This window comes from Lipophrys pholis, assembly GCF_963383615.2.
Source record: "Lipophrys pholis genome assembly, chromosome: 20".
Lineage (NCBI taxonomy): Eukaryota > Metazoa > Chordata > Actinopteri > Blenniiformes > Blenniidae > Lipophrys > Lipophrys pholis.
In genome coordinates, this window is record NC_137648.1 from 17,081,750 (window position 1) to 17,098,725 (window position 16,976).

The window sequence follows — 16,976 nt, forward strand, 5'->3', positions numbered from 1 at the left end:
AGAAAGACAGGAAAAAAAGCACCTGGTGTACAAAGGGTGAACCCTTTAAATAAAATAAGTTATTAAGATAAAAATGATAAAGGAAAATCTATTGCTGTCTGAGTCTATAATTACATCTGGAGTTCAGGCTTGATTTGATGTTCATAAAAGTTAAAATGTTTTAATTATGACTGGTGATTGAATCATGAATGAACCAGACGGAGAATAATCATTCAATAAGGTTTATTACATTATATGATAGGCTTCAACAGACAAATTGTTGACTGAAGAGATAACTTTTTTTAAGAAGCGGGTGTAAAGATTGCCGACCCCTGCTTTAGCTGGACTAAATGTAAATTTAGCCTTTATCTGATGGTCCCAATATTTTCACAACCTTCTGTTTAGAAACAGCTTATTAGATTGTGGTGAGGAAAAAAAGTTTATTGTAAAAGCATTTGTAAAACAAAGAAGTATGACAACAACAAAGCTTAGGATGTTTATTGTTTTTTTTATGTTGACACAAAAATAACTTTGATTCATTGACATATATTCTTCAATAATTGATATGGTGATAAAATGCATGCACAAACAAGAGGAAGGCAAGTTAGTGGCTTGTTGTGTTACTTTTATTGTTTGTTATACCAGACAAGAAATGCCATTATCACGGCATTGGAACCAGAGAATATTGAACTATACAGATGCAATATTTATGCACAGGCCCGCCAACTCAAAGTGTGTCCAGTGTGTATGTTTCACTGCAGTGATCACTCAGGGGAGGAGTATCTGCCAGCGAAGAGGACGGTCTTAGTGGGTTTATGTTGGATGAAAAAGAGGAAAGGGTGGTCTGCGAAGAATCTGTCAGGAATCATCAGAGCACGATTACTGATGACAGCTCCAGTAGCAGCAGCAGCTTCAGTTCCCACCTCATTTACTTCCACAAAAGCCTTGTGAATCACTTTGGACAGCACCAGGTCGTTGGCTGAAGACATTCCTATCAGAACCAAGAAAACGAGGCCAGATTTCATTTCACTTGCAATGTCTACAGATGATGTGGTTTCTTTATTTTTTCAGTTACATTGTTTCAAGACTTGACAGTTTGTGCATTTATTTCACATCTCACCAGAAAAGTCGCTCCTTGAGACATCGAAAGCATCCGCCATGCCCATGCTCGTCAGGACGTCCTTCAAGTCGTACTTCTCCTCCATCTTGAAGCGGGGGAGACTCACCTCAACTTCATTTTTCCCCATCATATCCACATTAGTCCACTCCACAAACTTCTCAAAGGTCAGCTCCTTTTCCACCTGTGTGTGGACACTGATCAGTCCATCTGTTTAAAGTGGTTCATCTAGTGAACTGCGTGTGAATGTCCTACCTTCTCCAGGCCAGTGGTTCCGTCCTCGATGTCATTCGGCAGGATGATAAACATGCTCAGGTTCTCTCCTACGTAGGGCAACTCCAGGATCTGTTTGTAAACATTTCAGTTTTTCATTTAATTCCATTTAAATGTAATATTCAAAAGAGAAAAGCTTAGCGCTTCCACAGAAAAGTGATTATTTAGATTTTCATACAATGAAGATGAGCTCTGCTCATCTAATTTCACTGATATCTATTCAAAAACAATACAATGGAACACGGATAGATAAAAACAAACTATACAACTGGAGAAGGCAAGTACATTACCTGAGAGTTGACCTCTGGAATGGTGTTTATGTGGAGTTTTGTTTTCTGCCGCATCATTTTCACTGGTTTGGTCTCAGTCTGGAGACAAAAAAGGGAAACAGATTTAAAGCTGATGCATCAAAACTTCACAAAAAGTTAATTCTCTCTATAACTGCAATTCAAATTTGTTTGTTTTTTCAATTCAGACGTTTTCTCACATTGTTGTTATGTAAAGCAGTTTCATACTATCATTTGACATTAACATTTTATTTATTTGCAAAATCTGGTTGTATTTGAAGATACTATTGAATAATTGTCATGTTTCTTCATAATTTTTTTTGTATCAAAAATGGCAATGATTATGAAAGAAGGAATTCATCCAGGGGCCGTAGCCGGTACTGTACTCTCGTCTCATAGCAAGATGGTTGTGGGTGGAGATTGCATGTTATCTTTTTGTGCATTGTGGTTTTCTCCTACAGTCCAAAAACATGGAAGTGACTGACCTTGAATGACCGACTCTGCACAGTGCTGTCTGATGCTAAGTAACTTTGATAAACTTCATAATCTCATTCTCATCTCACTTTCAAGGAAGAGAGAACCAATCAGTTGCCTAAATTAATAATTAATTTGTTGCATAAATAGCAAAAGCAAAGCAAATGTGGATACCTGTGACCATCTGTGTTATATTAAATATAATTTCTTCAACACTTTCTGTGTGCAGTTACCTTGTTTATTCTAAAATGGTCATCAACCGTGTCTTCCTCCTTGAACTGCTTGGCCCATTTGCCTTTGAAGTAGATGGCATTCACCAGCACCAGGCGGGTCATGTTGTCCACCACACCCTGCACCAGAAGGTCCTTCACCTTGCCTGGTGGGCGATATGGAGCAAAAGTGTCACGATCGCCATTACTTAACATGCACTAAAAAATATGTGTTACAATATAAATCTCTCGGAAATTGAAAAATACACGACTGTCATTTCCTCTAAGTGAGAATTTTTGTGACAAACTCCAACAAATGTTCTGGATAATATTATCAACATTTTAGACTTTAGGTAAAGTCTGATTAAAAGCTAACTGGGCTAAATTCCTGACAATACAAATACAATGTATTCAGCTGAACTATGAAGGATTGGTGTGAGACATACTCGAACTGGGTGTGGAAACTTGAAAAACCAGAAACATGAAGGATTGCTCAAAACAAAAGAAGTGCATTAAAACAAAATAACAAAGAGTGACACTGTGAGAAGCAGGGAGTTACTGACAGTGTAAAGGCTCACACAGTATTACCGTTTCACTTCAGTGATTTACACACTGGTGACTGCCACACACCTTCAGTCTTGGAATGAACGCCTTCCTTTGTGGAGTTTGCATGTTCTTCCAGCGCGTTTGTGGGTACTACATTTGAGTTTTACTCTTCATGGGGAAAGTAACCATATTTGATCACTTGCAGCTTTTTTCTTATTCCCTTTCAAATGAACAGTTATACAGCTATTAACAGATAATGAGGAACATTATGTTTTTTTTTCAGCGAGAATTCTACGAAACATTGAGATTTCTTTGAAGTTGTGAAATCGGTTATCATTGCTGGTCAGTTTTAGACTTTACAACAGATTGTGAGTGACTCTGGAAAATCCCAGACGTAATGAAAGTCTGTCTTTTCATTTCCAAATATGTCTCTGGGCGTGTAAGTTAAATTGTCTGTCTCTGTTTATCCTGTGACTTTTTTTTCACATTCGTGTCTGGCTCCATTAATCCAATAATTTACGTATCGGCAGAACAGTGCTTGTTGGGATTAACACACTGATATGACCCACCCTGTGTCTGCGTCTCCACCCAGCCATTGATGTTGAGCCTGGCCTCCTCTGCGCTCGATTTGAAGTCCACAGACTCAAGCTCGGCACTGTAGAACTTTTTGGTTTCCTCAAGAAATAGCTGTAATCGTAAAAAAAAAAAAAACACAACTTTAAATGATTACTTTAACTCATTCACTGCAGGACAAATATTATCCTGCAAAACATCACACTCATAAAGGAGTGCTACATCTGATATGGAACCTGTTTTTATTCAAGTTTGAAAGTTAGAACTCTAATGTTTTCTTTGGTTTGATGCAGTAATGATTTCCCATCATGGGTGATGTGCAGGTTGAAATGTGTTGCCATGAAAAAGTACCGTCTGAGATATGAGCCTCTCCAACTGCATGATGGATATTGTAGGATATGGTGTGGACACATAGAGTGTGTACTAATATCGGGACATCACAGTTTTGTCTTCTTCGTATTTGATTGTTGTGTTTTGTTTGTCTTCTGAAGTAGCTTTTAAGGTCCACGGGATGTGTTACATTATGGATTAATATTCTGACCAAATTCCCGAAAGATAATTTATATAATATAATTGCTTTAAATGTACACTGAAAAAAAATATTCTCAGTCATTTCTACAAACGCAAAAATAATTTGTTGAGTTAATGTAATTTAATCATGTCACACATTTCCATCTATTCATATTAAGTAGATTGAATCCCATTTATCCATATTATCTGAAAAACATGTATTAGAATGAACCATTTAACAACAGGAAACTCAAAATGCTCATGTTAATCAAACATATTTCTGATATGTAAACTGAAAAACTGCATAGTTTATATTTTTGAGTGTAATGGTGATACAGCATTGCTTTCAACCCACTTTAGTATAACTAATTGACAATTTTCAATATTTAGATTACAAGCAATTCTTGTCTCCCCCAACACCCCCCCCCAAAGAAAATGGTTAGAATTTTGTTGTCTATTAACAGGTTGTGATTTATATAATTTCAGAGCATATAATCTAACGAGTATTCACTCTAGTTTCTTTCATTACAATTTGAGAAATAATATGTATTTCTTTGACTTAAAAAGTTAACTAGTTCGAATCTCTCTGATTGCACAACAATAATGCAAAAACCTTTGTGCACACACAAGTCAACTCTTTCATCTTTGAAGTGAGCGACTGTTGCAGTATGCAGTTAGACCAGTGCTCATCCACACACACACAAACACACACAAACACACACACCTTGACAAACTTGTAGGACTTCTCCCCGTACAGCCTGTTGGCCAGATTGAGGTCATACGGAGCAGCATCTTTGTAGAAATCTCTGAGGAGTTCAGCGAATTTGGCATGGACCTCATTCTGTGCTGCGTTCTGGGGTTTTCAGGCATTGCAGACAGCCAGAGAAAACATGAATGTTATTTGAAAACAGAAAACAAACAAACCAAAAAACAAAGACACATCACACACAACTTACTGTATTGTTACTATTGATGATTGTCATTTACCATCTCACCTGTTAAGTGATGAGAACAGGCACAAAACCATGCTCCATACTACATGTTTCCATTGTTTTGAGATGATTTCAATGTTTGCAGCTTAAACGTTGATTTTGGTTGATGTCGTGATATTATTTGATTTATATTGTTTAATAGAGTTGAATTAGCCCTTTGTTAACCTGTTAACATCACTCACTTTGTTCCAACCTTCTGCACTGTGACATTGGCACTGAAGCAGGTGGCTTTGGTGATAATGTTCTCATCATTTAAAGAAAGAAACACCTCCAGACTCCCCAAGATAAGATAAAGTTGCTCTGTTCATGAGCCCAACCCCTGCACAAAATACAATTGGAAAAAAAGGAGACCAAAAAAAACCAAAAAACCATCAAGAACTGAGATGTAAAACCACCCATGACAGATTTAACATAATACACTCAAACACTCAATCACCCACCAGATTTTGTTGTTTATAGCCTGGAAAAAAACGCTTTATCTGCAAAATGGGTTTGAACAGTTGGTAGATGAATCCTGAAAACATCTGGAAAATATCAAAGAAAGTGGCGGAGAAATTACGTGTGAACCACAGCGGCATGAAAGTCTTATATTTCCGCACCGCATGACACCCCGCCCAGATCATTAATAACTCTAGTAGTTGGTTTTGTGAGCACCTGGAGAAACTTAGGCAGTCTGCTGGACTGCTGCATCTGCATCTGCATCTGCCCTTTGGGCTGATTGTGTTGCAGCCTCGTGCTGGTGTCAGTGGACATCGATTCTGCCTTTGACGACCCGGTGAACCCGAGCACCTGGAAGAGAAATGGAACATTTTGTTTATTAGAATGAGTGACACTGCGAAGACAAAACAATGTTAGGATGTAGTTTTAATCCTAAAGCTACACGACTATACGATCAAATCCTGACAGTGGTCCGTGAAAGCACAAAACGAGCAATAAAATGTCAGCTTTTCTAAGTTTTAGGTGTTTAATGTGAGTTAAGAGTTGAGTAATGCTGCAGCAAGTGTTGTTGCTTCACTACTGAATGAAGACGGATAATCCCCGGTGGTATGCCCGCACACGTTTTCACCCTCTACGACCAGTGACACACAGTGCACAGTTACATCAGCAGGTAAAGTTCCATCCAAAGTTCATCTACTTTATCCTTTGTCACAAAAAAACCCAAAAACAACAACACCCATTTTGAAACTATGAGTCTGAGAGCTGGTTTGAATTGTCCAGTTCAGCTGCCATTCATTACACATCAGTCTGACAGATGTTGCTGTATCAACATGCCATGTGCTGACAACAGCCAAGATCTAAACATGCAATCATGGTGAGTCCTAACCAGTTGTCAGGGTGCAGGGTGTATTAAAAAAAAAACCAAAACATTCACATGAAGTCAAATAAAAAGACGATTCTGTCAAATGTAGTCAATTGGTACATAAACTTAATGTAACCACTTTCCAACATCTTTCTGTCCGATAAGATTTATTAACCCAGAGGGACAATTCGTGTCACAGCCAGCAGTAAAATGTACATAAGAGAAAACAACATTCATATAATACACACATTGACACATCTTTTACCAGTTGCTTAGCAGATGAATGGTGGTTGGAATAAAACACTTCTTGTGCCAAATGGATCTGCATGAAGGTAAACTGAACTGACGAACTGGTGGTAACTTGGAGGACGGCTGCGGTCGGTCTGCCTGAGCTTTTAACAAAGTTCTCAGCTCATATGAATCGTTGAGGTTGTTGAGTGGGTCATGTGCAATTTTGCAACAGCTGTCTCCAAATGTAATACTGTATATACAGTATATAGAGTAAAGGACATTTGACAAAATGCTGTTCAGTCTCATTCGCTGCAAACTAAGCCAGAGTAGATGTGTAAACGTGTTCACTAAAATATCAGCCTTTGGATTATAGAAGGAAGAACGAGAGGGAAAGAGATGCTGAAGCAGGGAGAACATGCTATCTCCACATAGGGGCGGCAGAGCTCGGTTGGTAGAGCGGCCGTCTCCAATCGGAAGGTTGCATGTTCAATTGCCATCTCTGCATGCCTACATGCCGAAGTGTCCTTGGGCAAGACACTGAACCCCAAACTGAATAACAGCGCCTTGAACAGCTGCAGCGTCCAATGGTGTGTGAATGCGTGTGTGAATGTGATGTACCATGGAATGCACTTTGGGGCTGCTGTCAGCGAAAAGGTGCAATATAAGTTCATTTTCCATCAAGGCTCCATTGCACAAGACCCTACAGGTATACAGTTTAATATGAATGAATAAACGTTTACAGTTTTGTTTAATACATCATAGACATTGCACTCAGTGCACTATGCACATGACAGAACTTGAAACCTAAAACCACACCCCTCTTATATTGTTATCACATAGAAGTGAAAAATTCCAACACTGTGACAAACCACAGCAACATCATTCAATGCGTATGTGTGCTCTTTCAACACTCCTGGGTGTGTTAACATGACAACTGTACTGTTTTGTCTTGTTATTTTTTTCCTGTGTGTGCGTGTGTGTGTGTGTGTGTGTGTGTGTGTGTGTGTGCGTGTGTGTGTGCGTGTGTGCGTGTGTGTGTGTGTGTGCGTGTGTGTGTGTGTGTGTGTGTGTGTGTGTGTGTGTGTGTGTGTGTGTGTGTGTGTGTGTGTGTGTGTGTGTGTGTGTGTGTGTACCTCTGACATCTGTGCGGCTGTGTTGCCTGCAGCCCCCAGCATCACCATGGCCAGGGCTGAGGAGATGCTGAAAGGGGAGAAGAAGACATTCCCGGTGTTGTCGTCCTCGCTCAGCTTCCTCAGCAGAGCCAGAAAGAAGCTGGTGTTCGCTTCATTTACAGGGACAGACATTGCCATTGTGTCTGTTCCAAAGAGTAAACCGTTTAGCAAAGATTAGTGACAACTTGTATTTGACAACTGATTTAAACAGAGAGATAAAATTGTCCCTCAACTATTTTTTAATTCACAATGAACTCTAAATATAACTTGACAGTAGGTAGCTGCAACACTATTATTGAAAATCAGACTCAAACAACGTTAACATCAGTTGACAGCAATAACAAAAGACATCATTTACTCACAAACAAACTTGCCTCTTCCAGTCAGAATGTATTCCTGATGGTTCTAGTTGAGTGAAGCTCAGCCGGAGTGATGTGTGTTATTTAATGCGAGGACACTCCCATGTCGGAGACTGCATCTTGACAGAGTTAAGAGTCGACACCCATCCATGGAAAACACACCCATTGTGTTTGGGTGCACATGAAGTGGCAGTGGTGGGGTGTGGATTTGAACAGTTTCCTCGGGACGTTGACCAGAATGAACTGGAGCGTTTGGATCATTAAAATGATCATCAGTTTTCATAAACTTTTCTGTTTTGTTAATTAAATCCTACAAAATACCAAATTAAACATGCAGAGAAGAGAGAGAGCGTGAGAATATTTCCCATCAGATTTATATCTTATTGGTTTTATTTCCAATATGAGGGGAGTCTGAAAGTGAGTGTTATTTCCTATTTCCTACATTTCAAACTATTGATTCTCTTCATCTGAGCACATTAACGCAGTCTCTTGTCTGGAAACCTAAAATAGATTTTCCATGTGGTTCGCCAATTTTTTCCTTCTAAAAGAGGAATGCTTGGACCAAAATTCAAAGCCAAAACATATTTTTGTAAAATTTGAAACATGTTTTCTGCTTTTTCACTTTGTCTGCAACTCTCCAACACAGTTGTTGCCAAACAGAACACAATGTCCCTACTTCTCTTTGCATTAGAAACACATTATCACCGGAAAATCTGTTCCATCTAAAATACAAAACAAATCTTCTCATTACTCTTTGGATTTTCTTTTTTTTTTCTTTTTTCAGCCGACCTGGAAGGTTTACACGTGCTTTGCTTGTTCCTGTCCTGTATATAGATATTGTTCCATCACAGGTTAATCCATTGATTACTATCGCTGAAACTGAATTAAAATAACTTAATCTTAAAATATTATTGAAATATCTCCAAGTACATTACAGTACAGTACAGTTCTGATGACTTTTAAAAGGTTAGTTTGACTATTAGCAGACCCACATTTCAATCAAAAAGAGGTTTCATATCATTTTTATGGCTACTATATAATTTCTGACATTTCCAGCTCTGAAGTGACAAACTCTGGAAATCAGTCAGTGTCATTAATATGAATTCACTCTGATATTTAAGATTGTCACATCATCAAATATATAACATTTTAGTCCAAAACTGTGTCAAATGCAGACTTATTAAAGTTGTTAAAGTTATTAAAGCTGCTTTTGTACAATGATTTGTGTTTGCAATAATCATGATGCAAATATTCACTTCTCATTACGGCGAAATGATACCAAAAAAAACAACTCACAGATTACATCGATACATACATTTTATGTTTTTTTATTTTTCATTAGAGGACTAATGTGAAAGACACTGTTTTTAATTTCCTCCAGCAGGCTGTGCCATAAACCTGAAATACCGAGAGGGAGAGATGGAGAGATAGATAGAGAGAGAGAGAGTGAGAGGGAGAGAGAGAGAGGGAGAGAGAGAGAGAGAGAGAGAGAGAGAGAGAGAGAGAGAGAGAGAGAGAGAGAGAGAGAGAGAGAGAGAGAGAGAGAGAGAGAGCCCTCCACAGGTTTGTACAGTATATTTGACTCTTTTTTTTTTTTTTTTTTAATCTTTCGATAGTTCCTATTAGAAAAATATTGGTGTTTTTTACTTAATCTTTTCTTTGAGGCACACTTTCAGTGTAGCAGTCTTTTATTTTTCATTAGAATAAACTATACTTTGTTCCTGTGTTTTGATAATCTGTTGAACACACAAAAAAAAATAATACAAGATTACAAATGGTGATGGTCACTGCCACCTTTCTGAAAAGGGGTTGAATTGTTCAGCATGGATCAGTCCTGACACTTGTAGATACAGTACTTCTAGTTGCACAATCCTGAATGTGGTTTTGAGAATGTGCCGCAGGCCTCCTCTTGGGGGCGCCAGAGAGATTGCGAAGCAACAGGAAGAATCTGGTGGTCCTTGTCGTTCCTTTTCCTGGCATGAGTTTTTCTGCTCTATTGTCATTTCTTCCCAGAAATTGTAGAGAAATAACTTGTGGCTTAAATTATTATTCATTTTAGTAAATCACATTGTAAAAACTGAATTTATTGTGTGATAAGGGAATGTGCATCTGGTGTTTAATGTAAACATTTCTTGGACTAATATAAAGTGACAATAAAACAAGTGATTCATATGTTAGTTCTCATCTTAGAAAATCAGTTCAGAGATCCTGTGGGTTTCTTCTGTCCTCGCACAATCTTAAACATTACATTTGAAATTATTGAGCATGAGTGTGATTGTTACTCATCCCTGCAAAGACTGGTGACCTGTTCAGAGTGTGCCTTGATTTTTTTTGCTATGTTGACTGAGATCTGCTCCAGTCCTCAGTTTGAGCCTAACTTCAATACAATTAGATTTTTAAAAAAAAAAATGGATGGATTATTACAAGACAATATAGAATCAAACGAGCATCAATTGTGTTTTACTCCCTTTTATTTAGACACAGCCAAAAAAAAAAAAAAAGTCATCAATTATCAGGAAAAAAAAGAAATCTTCTTTCACTATAGGTAAAGTACTTTGATGCAGGTACAAAAAATTACAAAAAATTTGAAAAATCTGGGACTGTTACCATCTTATCATAATTTTTATAGCAACTAAAAAAAAGAAAAAGGAACATCAGTTGTGCAGTCGATCCAAAGAATTAAAGATGTTTCAAGTTCAGAGTAGAGGTTTCGGGGAACAAGCTTCCACAGAACTAAACCTGTTGACTAACAATTTATACCAGCAAATGTCATGTTGTAGCAATCACTCGGGAGAGCAATATCTGCCGGCAAACAGCACGGTCTTAGTGGGTTTGTGTCGGATGAAGAAGAGGAAAGGGTGGTCTGCAAGGAACACTTTAGCGGGTGTTCCCGCTGCGTCGGAAGAAGCAGGGGCCTCACTTCCTGTCTCATCCACCTCCATAAAGGTCTTGTGAACCACTTTAGACAGCGCCATGTCTTTCTGTGGAGACGTGCCTGTCAGATAAGAGAAGAGGCCAGAATTAGTTTCACATGCATTTTCTACAGGTGAGGTTCACATTTCATGTTGGTTAAATACTTGCACATTTATTTCACATCTCACCTGAAAAGTCGCTTTTTTTGTCATCGAAAGCGTCCGCCATGCCTATGCTCTTCAGGGAGTCCTCCAAGTTGTATGTCTTCTCCATCTTAAATCGGGGGAGCTTCACCTCAACCTCCACCTTCGGGTTTTCCTCCACAGCGGCCGGACGAGTCCACTCCACAAATTTCTCAAACGTCAACTCCTTCTCCAGCTGTGTGTGGAACACAACACCACACATATATATCGGTCCTTGTAAAAAAAAGATGATTTTTTTAGATGTAGTTCACTGCAGGTGTGTATCTTACCTTCTCCAGGCCGGTTGTTTCATCCTCTATCGCATTAGGCAGGATTATGAACATGCTCAGGTCCTCTCCTTTGTAGGGAATCTCTAGGATCTGCTCAGAAAACATTTAGGTGATAATACTGAAGTGCTGATAGAGAAAGGAGGCATTTTCACAAAAACATTATAGGTATTTACTGTGATGTAAAAGATAAGATAAAATTCTTTCTCCATTGTCTAAAATAAAAAAATAAAAAACATTACCTGGCTTTTGATAGCCGGAATGGACGTCAAATGATAAGTATGTTTCTGACGCATCATTTTCACCGGCTTGGTATCAGTCTGGAGACAAAATGGAAAAAGGTTGAGTATTAGTCAGTTCACTCTCCTAAAGTGTAATCCATCATGTGATTTTGGGGGTTCTGTCTACATGTTTGATTAATTCATAGTTTTGAATTCATCGTTTTTTCACCAGTGTCCTATTTGTGACACGTGTTAGTGAATTATTCCTCAACAACTATAGACATGGTATGTTAAATACAGCGCTGTATCTGCACGGCTCGTCTGCAGGAGAGTTTGAAATATGCCAAAAATCGCTTGATGATGCTGCTGAAAAAGTGTCAGACCTCTTTCTTACTTTCTAAATATTCATGCATTTCCAAATAATACCCCTGAAAGAAATGAAGATATTTAGGAACTAGGTGAGAGGGGACAAATGAGGTCCATTAAAAGACAAAGCTGTTGGACTTCATGCTTTAGTACCAAACGGATGTAAAAAATACAATGCATAATGCAGAGAATATCAAATGTTGGATTAGATTAAATGTTTCAAAGACTAAAGAAAAACCTTTAAAACCTCTATTACCTGCCAACAGATGTAATTTATATAATTCTATAAAATTCTATAAATTCTATACAATTCTATTTATTTCTAATGGGTCAAACTATTAGAATCTTCATTTTGGAAATACCAGATTGGTAACAGTTCTGTTTTATTGATATTTTCTTTCATCCATATATTTGACATTTTTGGCTGGCCTGCTGATTTAATCCATATATAAAAATGTATAAAAATAATCAAACAAAGAAATTAGATTGATTTCATTGAGATGAGAAAGATAGCAGTTTTATTTTCATGATCAATAACATTTTTAATACATTTTATGATTGAATATGTATTTGATTTTTCTTTCAAATAAAGTTATTATTATCATAAGAGAAGAACAGCATGTGGTCTGAGTGGATTTCAAACATTAACTAATGAATTAATTAATTCATAAGTGACCGCACCTATTTTAAAAAATCAGTTTAATCTGTCAGACATGCAAGAACCTGCTGTTGGCTTGTTTTGTCCGACTGGTGTTTACCTGTGTAGCGTCTCCACGGTAACCACATTAGTCAAGGTTTTTATTTAACAGCTGGTACACAGCGTATTGGCTATGATTCAGTCACTGCACAGCCTGAAACACTTTCACCATGGGAAAGCCCTGACAAGCCTTCAGGTGGAGCAGGAGTGTTACTTCTGTACTCGAGTTGACCGCCAAACGATTTAAAGAAATACCCCCCAACCGACTTTTTCATTCAAACTAATGAGTTATTTCCAGTAAGACCAGTCATTCTCAGGGTACACATGTGTATTTATTGTGTTATGATAATCTAAAGCCTGTAGGATTTGTGAGCAGTTTTCAGGAGGTATATTAAATATAAAGAGATCTAAAGTGGCGTTTCAAGCTCCTGTAACTTTCACTCCATTTTAAATAATGTTTTTTTTTCTGTATTTGCTGAGTTGTAATCCAATCTAAGTACCAGCATGCTAGTAAAACTATTTGACTTAGAAATCTCACACCCATCGTCATTATCCCAGCTCTTTACAGACCTCAGGTGACCTCTCTTGCATTAAGTAATGTAATTGTAATGACTCAGCATGGTTTTGTTTAGTATTCCCTCCGTCCGTTGCCATCTGCTTGATGTAATAGTTACCTTGTTTATTTTAAATTGTGCATCAGTTTCCTCCACTTCAAACTTCTTGTCCCAGGGGCTTTTGAAGTAGCTGGCGCTGATCAGCACCAACTTGGTGGCGTTGGTCAACGAACCCTCTGCCAGGAGGTTCTTGATTTTATCTGATAAGATGTAAAAAAAAAATTTATAAAAAAAAAGCTATTAATATCTTTGGAGCAAATAATCATGGACTAATAGCAAAACAATGAAGGTCTGGTAACTTTGTAGTTCATCCCAGCCCAATACACATTCTCACCTAGGATCACGTTAAAGACACCAGTTCATCTACACACAGGGAAAACATGCAAACTCCATACAGAAAGGCATCCAGGAGTGGAATCAAACAATGGATGAAAATCCACTGCTACACCGTTCTGTGGCCCAAGAATTGTAGCGACTGAATAACTTTCCAGAAGTCAATTTTTTATTTATTGAGGAATTAGTTGGTCGGTTGGTCCATTGATCAATATCTATTTCAGATTTATATGTTAAAAAAAATAAAATAAAATACAACCATGAACCATGGTGTGTCCATATATAAACATGGAAGCGTCCGTAAAATAGAACCAATCAAAGAATAATTAAAAAAAAAAGAGTTACAGGCCATACTTATGCCTATTTAAATGTCTTTATACATTTCAATTCATATGATTCTCAAAAAGGGGTGACATTTATTTCAATTAGAATCTATAATCTCATCCCTTTCACATTTCTCCTGTAAATAGAAATAAGCTGTTCTCTATACATTTATTTTCATGTCTCCAAACTATTGTGATGTAACAGACTTGATTGCTGCTTTGATGATTTCAGTGGAGACAGCAGGGGGACATTCGATTCTCCTGTATTCAAACCAAGTCTGTTTATTCGGTGGATGAGAGGGATTTGGGTGGCTTGGATTTACACAACCGTGTATTGATACTAATTCTCAGAAACTACCTTGTGTCTGCTTCTCCACCCAGCTGTTGATGTTGACCCTCTCTGTTTCTGCGTTGCCTTTAAAGTCCACAGGCTCAATCTCTGCATTGTACTGCTTCTTGGTTTCCTCTACAAATTCCTGCAATCATAAATACAGTCAACAGATGTTTAATTGAACTTGTGCATCCCGTTGGCACCATTTAGTTTGCATGGTCTTTAAATGTTAAGTTTAATGTTGTTTGTATTGATATCGCAGAAAAGCTGAAACTGACAATACTAGACAGCTATTAATACGTGACAATAAGCTTTTGAAAGCGTGAACATCAGTGAACACACTAAATCTGATGTGGTTGGTTTCTTTGCCTCTATCTACCAGAGATACTATGTTAAATTACCACACTGTGACGCACCTTAACAAACTCATATGACTTCTCCCCGTACAGCCTGTTGGCCAGACTGAGTTCATACGGAGCATCATCCTTTAAGAACTGACTTAGCAGTTCAGCAAATTTGGCGTGGACATCATCCTGACCCGTGGGGGCGTCGCCTTTATCAGTCTGGTTGTCTTCCTCCCCAGTCTGGGCGCCTTTGTTACCATTTTGGTCTTCGTCTCTGCTAGTTTCAGTCTCATCCTTAGGGGTTTGTTCATCATCCTTGTCAGTTTCTTCATCGTCCTTACCAGTTTCAGGTTTGAGGACCTGCAAATGAACCAGAAAGGGGACATTGAACCAGAGAAAAATCAAAGATGGGGGTAATTTAGCAAGAAGAGAAGAAACACGATCCCGATTGTGCCTGCAGCTTCATGCTGCATTTCATATCACGGGAAAAGTTATCAGACTTAGCAGTAGCAATTTCTTTTTAAATCCAAAAGGATCTAATGAAGAGAGTCGCCCAGTTACAATGGCATACAGTACAATGTATGTTCTGGTGATAGACTTCTCATCATTATCATACATTGTACTGTACAAGATAATGATGGTTTCAGGAGTTATTGTGGTACAGTGAAATATTCCCCATTTCCTCAGCAGATGACACCTCACACCTCATTCATTATGTCCCCACATATATAAGATGTATTACCACCTTGCTCAGATAGCCTGGTAGCCTGCTGCGCTGCTGGATCTGCATCTGCATCTGTGTGCGCATCTGCATGCGCGCCTGCGACCGCGTCTGCAGCAGCGACTGCAGAGGAGTAGCAGACAACTTCGACTGTGTGTCAGTCAACTTCAGGACCTAGGGAGAGAAGTTGATCACAGTTGTGTTTGTTCGAGACGGAGTATGTGGGAACATGTCTTTGAAATACACTCACAAAAACAACATGTGTTTTGGTTAATATGCATATATAAATCAGATAATCAGACACCCCGTGGAATACTGCAGCAGACAGTTTGAGTGCACAAAGTGAGTTCTGCACATGACAGAGCTTGAAAACGGAGGACACGCCTTTTCTGTCTGCTGTGATTAGATAAAAGTCAGGAATTCCAGCACCATGACGAACCTGATCCACCAAACCTGCACCAACATTTTACTGCATGCCTGCATGGGAGCTTCTGTCTCAACGGGCGTGTGAACATGAGAACTAACATCTTTTGACATGTTAGCATGTGCTTAAGTGTATGTATACCTCTGAAATCTGTTTGGCCGTGTTACCCTTTGCCCCCAGCAACACCATGGCCAGGGCTGCAGAGAGGCTGAAAGGGGCGAAGAAGACATTTTCCTTCTTGTCCTCCTCGCTCAGCTTCTTCAGCATGTCCAGGAAGAAACTGGCGTTGGCCTTTGTGAGTGGAACCGCTGAAGCCATTGTGTCTTGTGACGGAGAAAAGACGACACAGTCAAAATGAATGAATTAAAAATAATGCAGCAGATTGTGATTTATCTTTAACATGAAACACACTCAAGTGATAGTGATCGATGTATTTTAAGTATATGCTCTTTACACAACATTCACACCAGCTGCAAAAACAATGACTGTTCATTCATACTGTGTTTTAAATTCTACAAGACTATCTTCCCCACACATGATCCTGATTGGTATGTCTTCCTATCTTCGTTAAAAATTAATGAGAACTTACTGAGGCTTTCTTCTTCAGGTGAGGAGATCCAGGCGGTTTCAGGTAAATGAAGGACGTTTCAAGTGTCTGTACTTTTTGACACTCAGACACACCCAGACTGGTGGTTGCAGCTTGAGAAAGAGAGAGTTGACACCCATCACTGAGAGACACACCCATCAGCCTTTGGTACATTTCCAGTGCCAATATAATGGGTGTGTTTGAAGCAATTGTGTCACTACAGGTCCTCTTTAGAATGGGGAAAAGAAATCACATTTACAAATTGGGGGGGAAAAAAAGAATGGATACTATGGTAGAAATGGAGTCTGAACTTGACGAAAGTGTAATCCACAAAAACAGCACAGAAACTATTCTGAGTTAAATTATTCAAGTTAAAGGGAGCAAATCTATGAATCATTCTTCACAAGTACATTTACGTCACGAGAGCAACTCAACGTGCCCGGCCATGCATGAGGATGGTGACTACAGATGATGATTACAGGCAATTTGCTTTGTCATCCACGAAGTTTGATCACACTCTGTATTGCTTGAAGGAGTTTTGCTTTAAATACTCTTAAATTATTTGCCTTTAGTCTTTGCATTTTTGGTCAAATAAAGGCATGTTTTGCAAAT

At 38.5% G+C, this 16,976-nt stretch overlaps 1 protein-coding gene across 1 annotated transcript; it reads right to left on the reverse strand.

The window, feature by feature from the left end:
- Positions 1–207: 207 nt before the first annotated feature.
- Positions 208–16,467, reverse strand: LOC308125930 (uncharacterized protein). The gene is made up of 22 exons (XM_080489971.1): positions 16,368–16,467; positions 15,920–16,101; positions 15,379–15,528; positions 14,706–14,993; positions 14,317–14,434; positions 13,363–13,502; positions 11,647–11,724; positions 11,408–11,497; positions 11,124–11,313; positions 10,810–11,017; positions 10,630–10,654; positions 8,026–8,068; positions 7,625–7,806; positions 5,615–5,749; positions 5,401–5,484; positions 4,693–4,821; positions 3,455–3,572; positions 2,364–2,506; positions 1,660–1,737; positions 1,352–1,441; positions 1,100–1,280; positions 208–970 (listed from the first exon to the last, which is right to left on the reverse strand). The coding sequence occupies exons 2-22, from the start codon at positions 16,094–16,096 to the stop codon at positions 744–746; spliced, it is 2,874 nt and encodes a 957-aa protein (XP_080346097.1). The 5' UTR covers positions 16,097–16,101; positions 16,368–16,467; the 3' UTR covers positions 208–743.
- Between the last annotated feature and the right edge of the window lie 509 nt (positions 16,468–16,976).

Coding starts and splice junctions, on each gene's coding strand:
- LOC308125930 (XM_080489971.1), bottom strand. CDS start 16,096: ATGGCTTCAGCGGTTCCACTCACAAAGGCCAACGCCAGTTTCTTCCTG. Junction 11,018..11,123: donor CAAAAAAAGCGACTTTTCAG/GTGAGATGTGAA, acceptor CTTATCTGACAG/GCACGTCTCCACAGAAAGAC. Junction 8,069..10,629: donor ATAAAAATTATGATAAGATG/GTAACAGTCCCA, acceptor TCACTCAACTAG/AACCATCAGGAATACATTCT.